Consider the following 12,559-nt stretch of genomic DNA (forward strand, 5'->3'; position numbering starts at 1 on the left):
AACACAGTTGTTGAGGCTGCTAGATTTACTCCGAGCATACATGATCCGGTAGTTTTCATTCATACTTCAACTCGTGGCCAGACCATTCTCTTTCTGTATGTGGATGATATGATTCTTACTAGTGATGATTCTGCTCACATTACTTTTGCGAAGCAGAAAACTATGTGAGACTTTATTGATGACTGATCTCGGTTTTCTTCGTTATTTTCTGGGTATTGAGATCACATTTCATCATGATGCCTATCGACTATCTCAGCAACGTTACACTCTCGATCTTCTAGCTCGCTCTGGCTTGACAGATACTCGTACTGTCGCTACACCGATGGAGTTGCATTTGTAGCTTCGTGCTTCTGATGGGATTCCCTTATCAGATCCTTCTCGCTATTGGCATCTTGTTGGTAGCCTGGTATATCTAGCTGTTACACGTCTGGACATTTTTCATGCTGTGCACATTCTCAGTCAGTTTGTTGTGGCCCTCACCTCTGTCCATTATGGGAATCTTCTCCGGGTGCTGCGATATCTTCATGGCACTGCCTCGCGTGGTCTATTCTACTCACACCAATCCACCCTTCAGCTATAGGCCTATTCTGATGCTACTTGGGCCATCTCTTCTGATGATCGGGTCTCTGTTACTGGCTACTGTATCTTTCTTGGGTCTTCACTTGTTGTTAAGAAGACTAAGAAACAACACACTATTGCTAAGTTCAGTGCTGAGGCTGAGGTTCGTGCTTTAGCTTCTACCGTACAGGAGATGCTTTGGATTCGTTCGATTCTGCAAGATTTTGGTGTACCGATCCGTTCTCCTATTCCTATTCACTGTGACAGTATAGGAGCCCTTCAGATTGTTGCTGATTCGGTCAAACATGAGCTGAACAAATATATTGGTGTGGATGCACAATTCACCCGCTGTCATGTTCATGCCCATACTGTGTCCCTTCATTATCTTCCTACAGAGGACCAGGTTGCTGATTTTTTTACTAAGGCACAGACACGTGATAAGCATCTATTTATGTTATCCAAACTCAAGACACATGATCCGCCTTGAGTTTGAGGGGGTGTTAGATGTATGTATGTCTATATGTATGTATGTACAGTGACAGTATGGTATATTTGTATCTTTGGCTTCTATATGAAGACCCAAGATCATACTTTTTAAACATGCATTGAATGAGAATATATTCCTCTCTTCTTCATCTTCTATCACTCACAACACATGTTCATCAAGTGTCATGCGTTATGCATGGCCGTCGGCAGAGACGGAAATCAGAAAATTTGCTTAAATTTTTTTTTTTTTAATAAAAATGGATAAACACAAATTTATTGAATGAAAGCCATGATGGCATTTTCCTGGCCATAAAAAAATATATATATATATATATATATATATAAACACTGCCAATTCTAGAGGAAGCCATTGTCTGTTTAGTTAAACTGTTAAACTGTTAAACAAAGGTTCGTATTGCTTATATTTGCAGAAGGGCACTAACTCGATCATGAGCTGCTGACCTATTCTTGGGTGATAGACTAGTGGGCATAGAACTGGTGAAGGTGGAATAAAGATCTTATTGGTGGAGGTCGGCTTCTTTCAACATCAAACAACAACAATTAAACACTTCTTCTTTGATGGTGACACGGAATCGTCCGTTCCCCATTGCTTTTCTTATTGGAAACACCCACGCCAACGCTTAGAAGGAAAAGGAATAAAAATATATATATATTTTTTATTTGTTTTTGTTTGTTTCCGTCATAAAACTGAATGAACCGTGATCCGTTAAAGGGAGACTTCTTTTAGGACCTTTGGTCTAATGAGCTCATATTTTCCACAATCTCTACTAGGTCAATGAACGTCTTGCACGGTTTCTAACTTTTTGGCTTTGTTAAATTGCATCCCCTTATTCAAAATTAAAAAAAAAAAAAGTTAAATTGCATCCCCCTCTTCCATACGGCAATGAGGGTCTAGAATTCAGGGACAACAACAACATACACATATATTTTTATTTTAATTCTGCACTTAATAATAACAACAACGACAGGGTTTCATTTAATAATAATAATAATAATAATAATAATAAGCATGTAACCAAGCATGAGTGACATCGTTTAAACAGGATAAGATAAAACAATAGGTAGATTTTAAGATCATGAAGATCTCATGAAATGATTCATTTTCAAATAAAGAGAATATACGACACTTTTTTCATCACTTTTTTTGCATGTACTCCTTCAATTCTTTATACTCACATATAACATGCTCAAATGAGCACTTTTATTTTTAGTGTATTTTACAAGAATATACAGAGTGTGTTCATATGACAGAACTGCATTGTTTTTTTTAAGAGTGATAAATCACATTCATTAAAAAAAAGTTTTATTATTATTATTATTATTATTTTCAATTAAGTTTTTTTACAACAAGCTTCTCCCAGTTGTTCAATGAAACAATGCAACTTGGCAAATGGTGCGGTTTCACTACTCAAAAGAGACAATAAGAAAACCATTTCATGAACGCCGAGTCTGGACACAAGTCCACCCTGTCCTTTTCTATATAAGGAAAGTAAATTCATTGATTTATGAGGATGAATTCAATCCTTAAATGACCAATTAATCTCTTATTGTTACCATAAATAAATGCACAGATCCTACTGTCTATATATACACACACACACACATATGCACATCCATGTAACCCGAGGGGCCAATATTTCTTTGGAGCTGTTTTTCATGCATGGTATGAGCATTTCCATTAGGGGGGAGAACAAGATGAATAAGCTGAACCTTCTCTTTGGATTGGTGGCGTTGTTTTCTGGATTGGCTGTGGGGAGCTGTATCCAAGGCGATAGAACTCCGAGAGCTTCTGAAATATTGGCCAATGTCGGAGAAGACAATGATGAGGCCGGCCTTCTCATGGTACCCCTCACCCTCATCCAATCCGCATCTGGAAAAGGAGCCGGTATGTGCAACACTGTCTGTTTTCCTCAATATCATCATTTTTGAATTACTATCATCATCTTCTTGCTCTTATTTCTTATAATTTTTCCAGTGTTTTTTTTTGGGTCAAGCCAAAAGAAAACTTTTAGTAAGCTCAAAGACAAAAAAAGGAACACAAGTTACACAACCCACTCAAAACACCATCAAAAGATCATCATGACAAACCAAAAAACCATACAAAGAGGAAACACCAGTAAAAATAAAGCACAATATCCATCCATAAATCCAGATCAAGCATATCACCAACAATCCCGTTATTAGTGATGTTGCTTTTCACCCAGATCTGTTTTTTTGACATGGCAACTATGCCACAAAAAACAACAACAACAACAACTGCTACAAATTTGGACCTACATTTTATTTCTTTGTTGTGCATAAGAATGTTTCAAGGAACTTCTCAAGCAGCGTAATGATTGGAAAGAAGCTCCAATTTTACTAGAGAAAACTCAATCAACAGATTATTCATGTTGTTGAATTGTCTCATGATTTTGATGCTCAAGGCTAGAGATTCTGCCAAGCCAACTATTGTCCCTCCTTAAATGCAGAAAGTTGATGACTTGACACAATTTGAATGTTTCTGTTTTATTGGACTTACACAGCATCAAAAAAGAATGTCAAAACATTTTTGTTGCCATAAAATTCATAGAGAATCTAGAATTCTGCAGAAGAATAATTATCTGATAGTCTAGCTTACCATTAACTGAGAATATCCACATGGTTCGATTAAATTTGAGTTTTCTTTATTACGTTTTGACTGAATATAAAGCTTTTCTCATTTCACATAGATGATCATTGAGACCTCTCTGTTCATTGGTACAGTATGTTTAGACGGGAGTTTGCCTGCCTATCACTTTAATCCTGGATTTGGATCAGGAGCAAATAGCTGGCTTGTTAATTTAGAGGTGACATGAATGCTGCAATTCTTTTATTGTTTTTTTTTTATCCAACAGTGGCCAATTACTATTGTTTCATCTGTTGTTAGTCTCTCTGCAACCGCATGATATTTTGGTTTTCGTGAATATTACAGGGTGGTGGCTGGTGCAATGACATTAGAACATGTGTCTACAGAAAGACGTCTCGGCATGGCTCATCAAACTACATGGAAAAGGAAATACCATTTACAGGCATAATGAGCAATGATCCCGCAATGAACCCTGGTCCTTATCACACTAAATTCTCCTGCTATTCAGTCTGACATATATGTATATTTAAATATAGATCTATTCCTGATCTGCTATTGATTAAGAATGAAATTGTCACTACGTTAGTTTTGTTTTAACTGTTGATCCTTGCAGATTTTTACAACTGGAACAGAGTCAAGGTTCGGTACTGTGATGGTGCCTCATTCAAAGGAGAAGGCTATGACAAGGTTCACATATCAATCTTGCCATTTCATTTATTCTTACATTCTTTTGAGGTGTTTTCCCATTGGTGGTTCTTGTTCACCTCGACAAATATGCACAAATGTTGTCTGTGTGAATATATTGTGGCTGTGGGAGGTCCTTCATCTTTTATTGAAGTAGTTGTACCATTTTGTGTTTAGAATGCAAGCTTGCATTTCAGAGGCCAACGCATTTATGACGCTGCCATGGAGGAACTCCTGTCCAAGGGAATGCGTGATGCAGACCAGGTTTTTTTTCTCATCCGAATTTTGTGATGGTCTTGTCTTGACATCATCTCAAGATTCACATTCAGTGAATAATTATGCTTCCAGGCTCTTCTTTCTGGATGCTCTGCAGGTGGTCTTGCAGTGATACAACACTGTGATGAATTTCATGGATTGTTCTCTGCCATTACCAAAGTCAAGTGCCTTGCTGATGCTGGATTGTTTCTTGATGCGTATGTTTTTATTATTTTGAAGAAGAATTCGCTTTATGAAGAAACTGTAGAAATTTAATTGTAGCATAGCATCATTTATGTATGCAGTATGCTTCTGCATTTCTGTAGAACTTGTAAACTCTTGTGGCTTTTGCTTCTCTGTGCATGGGCATCGCAGTGTTGATGTTGCTGGTGGCCGCACCCTGAGAAACTTCTATGAAGGCGTGGTAGATCTCCAGGTATTATGTGTCCGACTCAAATGCTGATTCTGTTAAGACAGATATGATATTATGTTTAATCAATTGATCACGAGTGTAGATTCTGCTTCTATAGTTTGAGTTGTTAATTTCATACCATACCTTGACTGATATGTGCACATTTTTCTCAAATGAAGGGAGCAGTAGTAAATTTACCGAAGAGCTGCACTTCCCAACTGGAAGGAGCACTGGTACTGTAACTCTTCCACTGAAAATTGTTTTCCTGGGAGAACTGAAAAAAGATATGGTCTTCAATTCCAATTTCTGATGAGTCTGTCTTCTGCATTTTAATTGCAGTGCTTCTTTCCACAAAACATATTGAACAATATTCAGACCCCAATTTTCCTTCTGAATACAGGGTATGATGTATGGCAGGTATATCTGAATATCTGTTTGCCATTTGTGTATTTTTGCACTGTATAAATTGATGATTATGATGCCTTTTGATTTACAGATTCAAGAAAGTTTGGCCCCCAAATCAGCAGATCCTACTGGTTATTGGAAATATTGTAAAAAAAACTATACAACTTGTGATGCAAAACAAATTCAATTTTTACAAGGTACAATGTTTCTTTCTTATTAAAATAAGGTACAATCCTTGCTATTTCTAAAACTTGACCTCCATGCATATATTGACCTTCCATTGTGCAGGATTCAGAGATCAAATGCTCAACACTGCAAACTTTATCTCCAGTGCCAAGCAAAATGGTTTATTTATCAACTCTTGTTTTGCTCATTGCCAAACAGAAAGGCAGGACACCTGGTACGGAGATAATTCTCCGCAAATTGGAAACCAGGTATGTTAACATCCACATGTTTTTTATTATCTAAATTTTCTAATGATAGAGCACCACATTAGAGCAGATTGGATTTCTTTAGAGGTCCTCAATGAAGACGACATTTTTCATCTTAGCAGTTAGCACAGAATAATTGAAGTAAGAATTTCTAAGTTAACAATGCAGAATGAAAAGCAAATGTTATTGTAATGAACCAGGTTTCATATTCTCATATTTATAAGATCGTGAATTTCACATATGTAGCCTCAGTTATTAGCAAGTGTGTACTACTTGTTATACCATCATGGTGATAAATTGCTTACTGATTTCTTTCATGCAGACGGTTGCAAAGGCTGTTGGTGATTGGTATTTTGATCGTGAGGAAGTGAAGGCGGTTGACTGTGCATACCCTTGTGACAGCACTTGTCATAATCTCATATTTAGGGGATCCTAGGTTGTAATTTACAAGGCCTCTTGGATTTAGGTCATTCTCTATTATTGATATCCATGGCTATAGAAAACCAAGATGTATAAGTGAATTATTCATATCAAGTGAGAATTAAAAAAAAAAATTATAAGTGGCCAATGTTGGTGTAGCCCAATGCTAAACACGGCTTCCATGGTGAATAAGATAAATAGTAATTTATCTATTTTTTAAAAATAAAAAATTATTTATATGATATAAAGTTCTTCCTAGATTCCACCTTTTAAAAAAAAAAAAGTTTCAAATCCCTTCTCCGGTAGTACTGTTCATACACTGTTTACATGGGGATTTTATACTGTTCATATACTGTACATCCGGGTTCTAGTACTGTTTATATTCATATAAAAAATGTGCTTGTCATCTATTATTAAAAATAAAAAAAAAGAAAAAAAAAAGAAAAGAAAAGGTTCTTCCTGAATCTTATGCAACTCTCTTGGCTAGCCTCACTCAGACACCACCTATATTGTTTGAATGGATCAAGCTAGTGCCATAACTTTCCTTATTTTTGTTGGAAATTGATAACTTCAATATAATTAATAGGAGTATTTATGTAAAGTTTAGAGGCTGTGTTGCAACATGAAAAGATATAGAATGATAAATGATATGTATTAAATGAAGTCATTATTATGGGATATTTGTATGGAATGTAAAAAAGTAAAGCCTATATTTGGCTATTTGTCACGTTTTTTTGTAAATGACTGAGAATAGATGAAAATATTTTTATAATATAATTCTACCTCTTCCTAAAATTACTTTGAACTAGTATCCCTCACCACCGTTATATTTTACCAACATTTTTCTTGTTTATAGTTGTCAAACCCCTTTTAACCACCTGTGGATGCTTTATACTCCTGACTTCCACTCTTAGTTTTTGTTGTTTATCGATTTTTTTTTTTGTTAAGTTTTGTAATTGATGCTTTTTTTATTTTTTTTAATAAAAAGGTGATTTACTTATTTGTAATTCTCAAATCTGCCAAAACTCAAATTCTCATTAATGGTACTACTCAGGGTTACATTCGCTGCAAAAGAGGTCTAAGGCAAGGTGATCCTCTCTCTCCACTTCTCTTTGCCTTAGCGGCTGATACCCTTAGTGCAATGTTCTTTCACGTGATTCATTCCAAAGTACTGATTGGGGTACAACTTGACCAATCTAATAGCATTTGCCATTTACAATATGCTGATGATCTTATCATTTTCTCGGGGGGGTGGACATGAATATCTTAAAATTGTTAAATTAATTCTTTACCACTTTGAAGGTTGCTCCGGTCTCTCAATCAACTTCTCAAAAAGCTGTCTTTACTCCACCTTTTTCGGTTTTCAACCGAATTCCTCCTCCGCAAGAATTCTTAATTGCAATAGAGATTGTCTCCCCATCACTTACCTAGGGGTACCCCTCTCTGGCAGACGCCCTAGAAGAGCTGACTGGGCGATGTTGATTGAATCTGTTCGTACTCGACTCACTCCATGGAAAGCAATTTACCTCTCTTTGGGGGTCGCTTAACTCTTATCAACTCTGTGTTATCTTCCATCCCAGTTTATTGGATGTCAGTTTTCAAACTTCCTACCTGGGTCATACATGATATTGACAAAATCAGGAGAGACTTTCTTTGGAAAGGTCCGGACCTAGGATCTAAGGGGATAAGATTAATTGCTTGGAACAGAATTTGTCGACCCAGAAGCATGGGTAGCTGGGCCGTCCTTAATCTTCAGGAATTCAATAAAGCCTTACTTGGCAAATGGTGGTGGAAATTCATTACTACACCAGATTCATGCTGGTCCATGATCAGTAAAGCCAATTATTTATACAGTGATTCCCCAACCTTTCTTTTCTCACAACCCCCAAGAAATAAATCGTTCTTTTGGGCGGGAATTAACACCATACTTCATTCATTCCATTCCTGCCTAACCAAATCAATTGGCAATGGAGAAAAAACTCTTTTCTGGTTTGATAGATGGCTAGAGGGCAGGTCACCTAGAAACTGTTATGAATCTCTCTTTCTGGACTGTCCTTACCCTTGGATTACCTTAAAACAATTTATTTATATTGCCAACTCCCAGGGTAATCTCTTTAGATCAGCCACTACAAATGATCTTACCAGACTTCTAAATTCTTTACCGGATTGTTCCAATGATCATGATGATTCTTACTCCTGGTCATTAGAAAAGAATGGAACTTTCACAGTCAAATCTTTTTACAATTTTCTAATTGATGGATGACTTCGCAATCAACTTTATCCCAATTTTTGGAAAACTAAGTCTCCTAGCAAAATCACCTTATTCTGTTGGCTTGTCTGGGATAACAAAATTCTAACTCTTGAGAACCTATTCAAAAAAGGGTGCAACCCTTCTGCCACTGACACATGTACCCTTTGCCATAATAACACTGAATCAGTGGACCACCTTTTCTTAAACTGTCTCTATGCTGAGCGAATTTGGTCATTCTTCAAATGTTTATTCGATACCGAAACTCTACCCTCCTCAGTATATAACATTTGGACCAATTGGATTCCCTCTATTTACTCTCCCCTCATAAATATCTGGGACCTCTGTTCCAGAGCCATTTTCTGGAATATCTGGCTGGAACGCAATAACCGTATTTTTAACCAAAAATGTTCACAAACTTCTGTTACAATTTATAATACGGCTAATATGATTCTTTCTTGGATTACTGCAGACTCTGACTCCCACACTTTGAATGACTCGGAGGGTACTCAGAAGATCAAGCGTTCCTTAAACTTCCTCAGTTCCAGATCCTCTGTCTGCACCGGTGATCTGGCGCCCTATCAGATTCAGGAGTAGTCCGTTACCTTCTTCTCTGAGCTAGCCTGTGTCTCCATATGGTTGACTTCGCCGGTTTCAGATTGCTCCTCTTTTATCTTCCTTTTTACTTTTCTTGTTCTCTGTTATTCTCATCTCTGGTAAGGATAGCAGACTTCTGCTTTGCTCCAGTGTTTGTTGTATTTTCATTTGTACTTTGTTGCTTCCAGTTTGCTCCTTTTTAATAAATTTGTGGTTTATCCACTTTACTCAAAAAGTTTTTCTTAGAAACTGAAAGGTTAAATGGATCAAAGCTTCAGACAATCTGAAATTTTTCATTCATCATAATCACGGGTGATGTGTAACATTATAATTGATAAGGCTATAAATGAATCAATGTGTTCGTTAAAAGCTCAGATTTTTGGTTTGTTAAGAGCTCAACTCGGTTTGTCCATTAAGCTAAACAAATGATTTTCAAACCTAATTATTGAACTTGTAAGATAAACTAGCCAAGTCTGAACACCACCAAGTTTGGCTCATAAAGACTTGTGAACAACTCATTTATTGTATTGATAAAAACTCATGTATAGTATCATCTACAAGTTTATTTATAAGAATCATTTATAGAATTATTTGCAAATTAATTATGTTATGTGTGATTTGAATTTTTTTGTGATCTTATTGATATGGACCAATATGATAAATAGTTTATGTTAATGGAAATAAAAAATTATGGATGGTTTATCTCAATATTTATTTTGTTATTATTGTTATTTGTTAACCTGTTTAATGAGGCTTTTAACTACCTTGAACTTGAGCCAAGTCTTAAATGATTCTATAAAAAAACAAATAATTTTTTACTAAAATGATCCTCGACCTCAATTTGAACCAAGCCAAGCTTGATAATAATTTTTAAATGAACATTAAACGACACTTAATAAAAAAGAACAAGCTTTAATCAAGCTAATGAACCAAGCCCAAGCCTCAAATTTTCTTAATGAGCTTGGTTAAAATAGTAATGAACTGAGCTTGCACATGTTAAAACTCAGCTCAGCTCTAATGATTGATCAATCCTCATAATATTCGTAAAAACAATTGTTCCAGCTGATTGATATCATAACTACAGTTGGGTAATTAAGGAAGATTGTGATTCTGTGAACCCAAAACCGAGGGCCACCTCTTTTTTACAGCCTTCATTGGGACAAGCACGTTCTGACATTTAATCAGTATTCTGTGATTTGCTCTGCAATGTAATAATGAAGTGCTGTGGTACATGTACAATGCAACTCATTTGTGGTTACGAGAAAAACGTGTGTTTCACTGAATAGCCCTCAGAATTAAAAAATATATATATATATATATAGACAACCACAACGCCATCTGCTGGGTAGTCCCGAACAAAGATCCAAGTATCTACAGGATGCAGGAAAAATTAAGGAAAGTAGTCACTCACATCAGTCCACCTGCCAAAATGCCAAAAGCTGCAAACATGGCAGGTTGCATAACATGCATAACAAAGTTCAAGAAAAGGTAATTAGGCTGTCACACCAAAAATTCAAAACCGGCAGAATCTATGTACAGATGCAGGGCTATGGCCATAGATGCATGTTTCATTCAGCCGCTGAAGCTGGTTGATGATGCAAGGGCCACTGCATGCGCCCACATCTTCAGCCTCGCTTTCACGTCTTTTGGATCATCACCTGCAGTGGCAAACCAAACAAACTCAGCTAGTATCAGAAACTGAACACACTTGGCTGATTTACTATCACTAAAGCCAGATTAGATCTATGACTACTGCTCTCGTGCATGCTTATGAGTTGGGATTCCCACACTCCCACACTTAATCGATAGGGACAGAAAGAAATGAAACTTTCACACCTTTTAAGTGATAAAGTGCCTAGATTAGGCATTAGACTAGATGACTGGAGGAAGCCTCTTTCCTCAATTATGACCTTAGTTGACTAGTTAAATATATATTAATGTTCACTTGCTCAGTTGTGTATCATCCTATCCGCGTTTTCTGCCATGTATGTGTGTTATATAATTTTTCCTTCAGTGCAAACGCCCAAGTTATGAAAAAAGCAGTATGCCATGCACTTGTCCCCTCTGGTGATTGCAGTACTTTTCCATTCCAATGGCTCCACATAACTGAGAAGTGAGAAGAGACACTTGACTTATTCGATCGGTCACTCCTAAACCAACCGTAGATTGGTGACTATGTATAAAGGTGGCCCATTGCCAAGCATAGGAGTAATTGCGGTAGCAGTGCTAGTAGGTGATTGAATGAAACTGAGTGGTCACCATGATTATTATTGGTACGTCAACCACTCCGCCAATTAAGCTCTTTTGTGACCAGCCCCACGACAGAATAATCTACTGTTACACACAACGCTCGAGATAATTCCTAATGTCATTTTGATGCTAAAAATTTATTCATTGTTGCTTGTAAGTGATCTACCCGTTATATTTAAAATTAGCAGTATGATAAAAATGACACTGAACCAGCTTTTATGGAAAAGCTTAAAACAAAAACTCATTAATGGTCTTCACTAATACTATAACAAAAAGTAGATTACGTGAGGTTAGATTAGATTTAGAATGGATTAGTATAGTAATTGATGTTTAGATTAGATGGATTACCAGGGCTTGAGATCCTCAAGTTGGCGATCGGGGAGTTGCCACCGCTGCTGGTATCAACCGCCGATCCCGAGAAGCCGACCGTCCAATCACACGGCTGGAGCTCGATCCCGAGCTCACGGCAAGCCTTCACCTCGTCAATGTCCATGCAAATGCATCCTGGGCGTCCCTTCCGCCGGACGAGTAGCTGGCACTCCCCTTCGTCCACCGCGATGCCCTGTTCCCTTCTCCTTCTCCTCTCCCACTCCCTCTCCACCCACCAATCCCTCCCCCTCCTCTGTTCCCGTCTCCTCCCTCGTGCTTCTCCGTCGCTACGGTATTCCTTATCCCGACGGCCCCTCCTCCGCCTCGTTGGCGTCCCGGGAAGGGATCCGAACCCAGCAAAATTCAGCGGCGACAAGTCATCTTCATCGTCGTCGTCGTCGTCGTCGTCATGTAACAATTGCTTCGATGGATCCTTGTCCGAGAGCTCCCCGTCGGCAACTTCGCCGTCGGAAGTCTCGATGGAGAGCCTCGACATCCGAATCGTCGGGAGAGCACCATCCTTATCGTCGCGCTGAAAAAGATACCCATCACCGTCTGAAGTCTCGAGGGAGAGCCTCGACATCCCAATCGCCGGAAGAGCATCGTCATCGTCGACGTCGTCGTGCGGAAAGAGATAAGCATCACCGTCGGAATCTTCAGCGGTGGGATGAACGACAGCAGTGATCATCTCGTTAGCCATGTGCTGCTCCTTTTCCGCGAAGAATAATTGTTAAAGAGGAAACGGAACTATTAACAGATATTTCACAAGATTTGAATTGATAATAGTGAATCCCTTGAGAGTTGGGGAGAACCGAGAG

At 37.9% G+C, this 12,559-nt stretch overlaps 2 protein-coding genes across 2 annotated transcripts; one reads left to right on the forward strand and one right to left on the reverse strand.

Annotated features, from left to right (window-relative positions):
- Positions 1 to 2,641: 2,641 nt before the first annotated feature.
- LOC120273057 (pectin acetylesterase 10-like) lies at positions 2,642 to 6,425 on the forward strand. Its single transcript, XM_039279694.1, has 12 exons — positions 2,642 to 2,950; positions 3,808 to 3,890; positions 4,016 to 4,145; positions 4,284 to 4,357; positions 4,532 to 4,618; positions 4,703 to 4,827; positions 4,985 to 5,045; positions 5,201 to 5,254; positions 5,361 to 5,438; positions 5,518 to 5,623; positions 5,715 to 5,860; positions 6,180 to 6,425. Exons 1-12 carry the CDS (start codon positions 2,671 to 2,673, stop codon positions 6,291 to 6,293), a joined length of 1,338 nt encoding a protein of 445 aa, XP_039135628.1. The 5' UTR covers positions 2,642 to 2,670; the 3' UTR covers positions 6,294 to 6,425.
- Positions 6,426 to 10,414: 3,989 nt separating this feature from the next.
- LOC120274088 lies at positions 10,415 to 12,559 on the reverse strand. Its single transcript, XM_039280840.1, has 2 exons — positions 11,721 to 12,559; positions 10,415 to 10,780 (listed from the first exon to the last, which is right to left on the reverse strand). Exons 1-2 carry the CDS (start codon positions 12,439 to 12,441, stop codon positions 10,695 to 10,697), a joined length of 807 nt encoding a protein of 268 aa, XP_039136774.1. The 5' UTR covers positions 12,442 to 12,559; the 3' UTR covers positions 10,415 to 10,694.

Source organism: Dioscorea cayenensis, chromosome 12 (genome assembly GCF_009730915.1).
Source record: "Dioscorea cayenensis subsp. rotundata cultivar TDr96_F1 chromosome 12, TDr96_F1_v2_PseudoChromosome.rev07_lg8_w22 25.fasta, whole genome shotgun sequence".
In the NCBI taxonomy this organism is placed as follows: domain Eukaryota; kingdom Viridiplantae; phylum Streptophyta; class Magnoliopsida; order Dioscoreales; family Dioscoreaceae; genus Dioscorea; species Dioscorea cayenensis.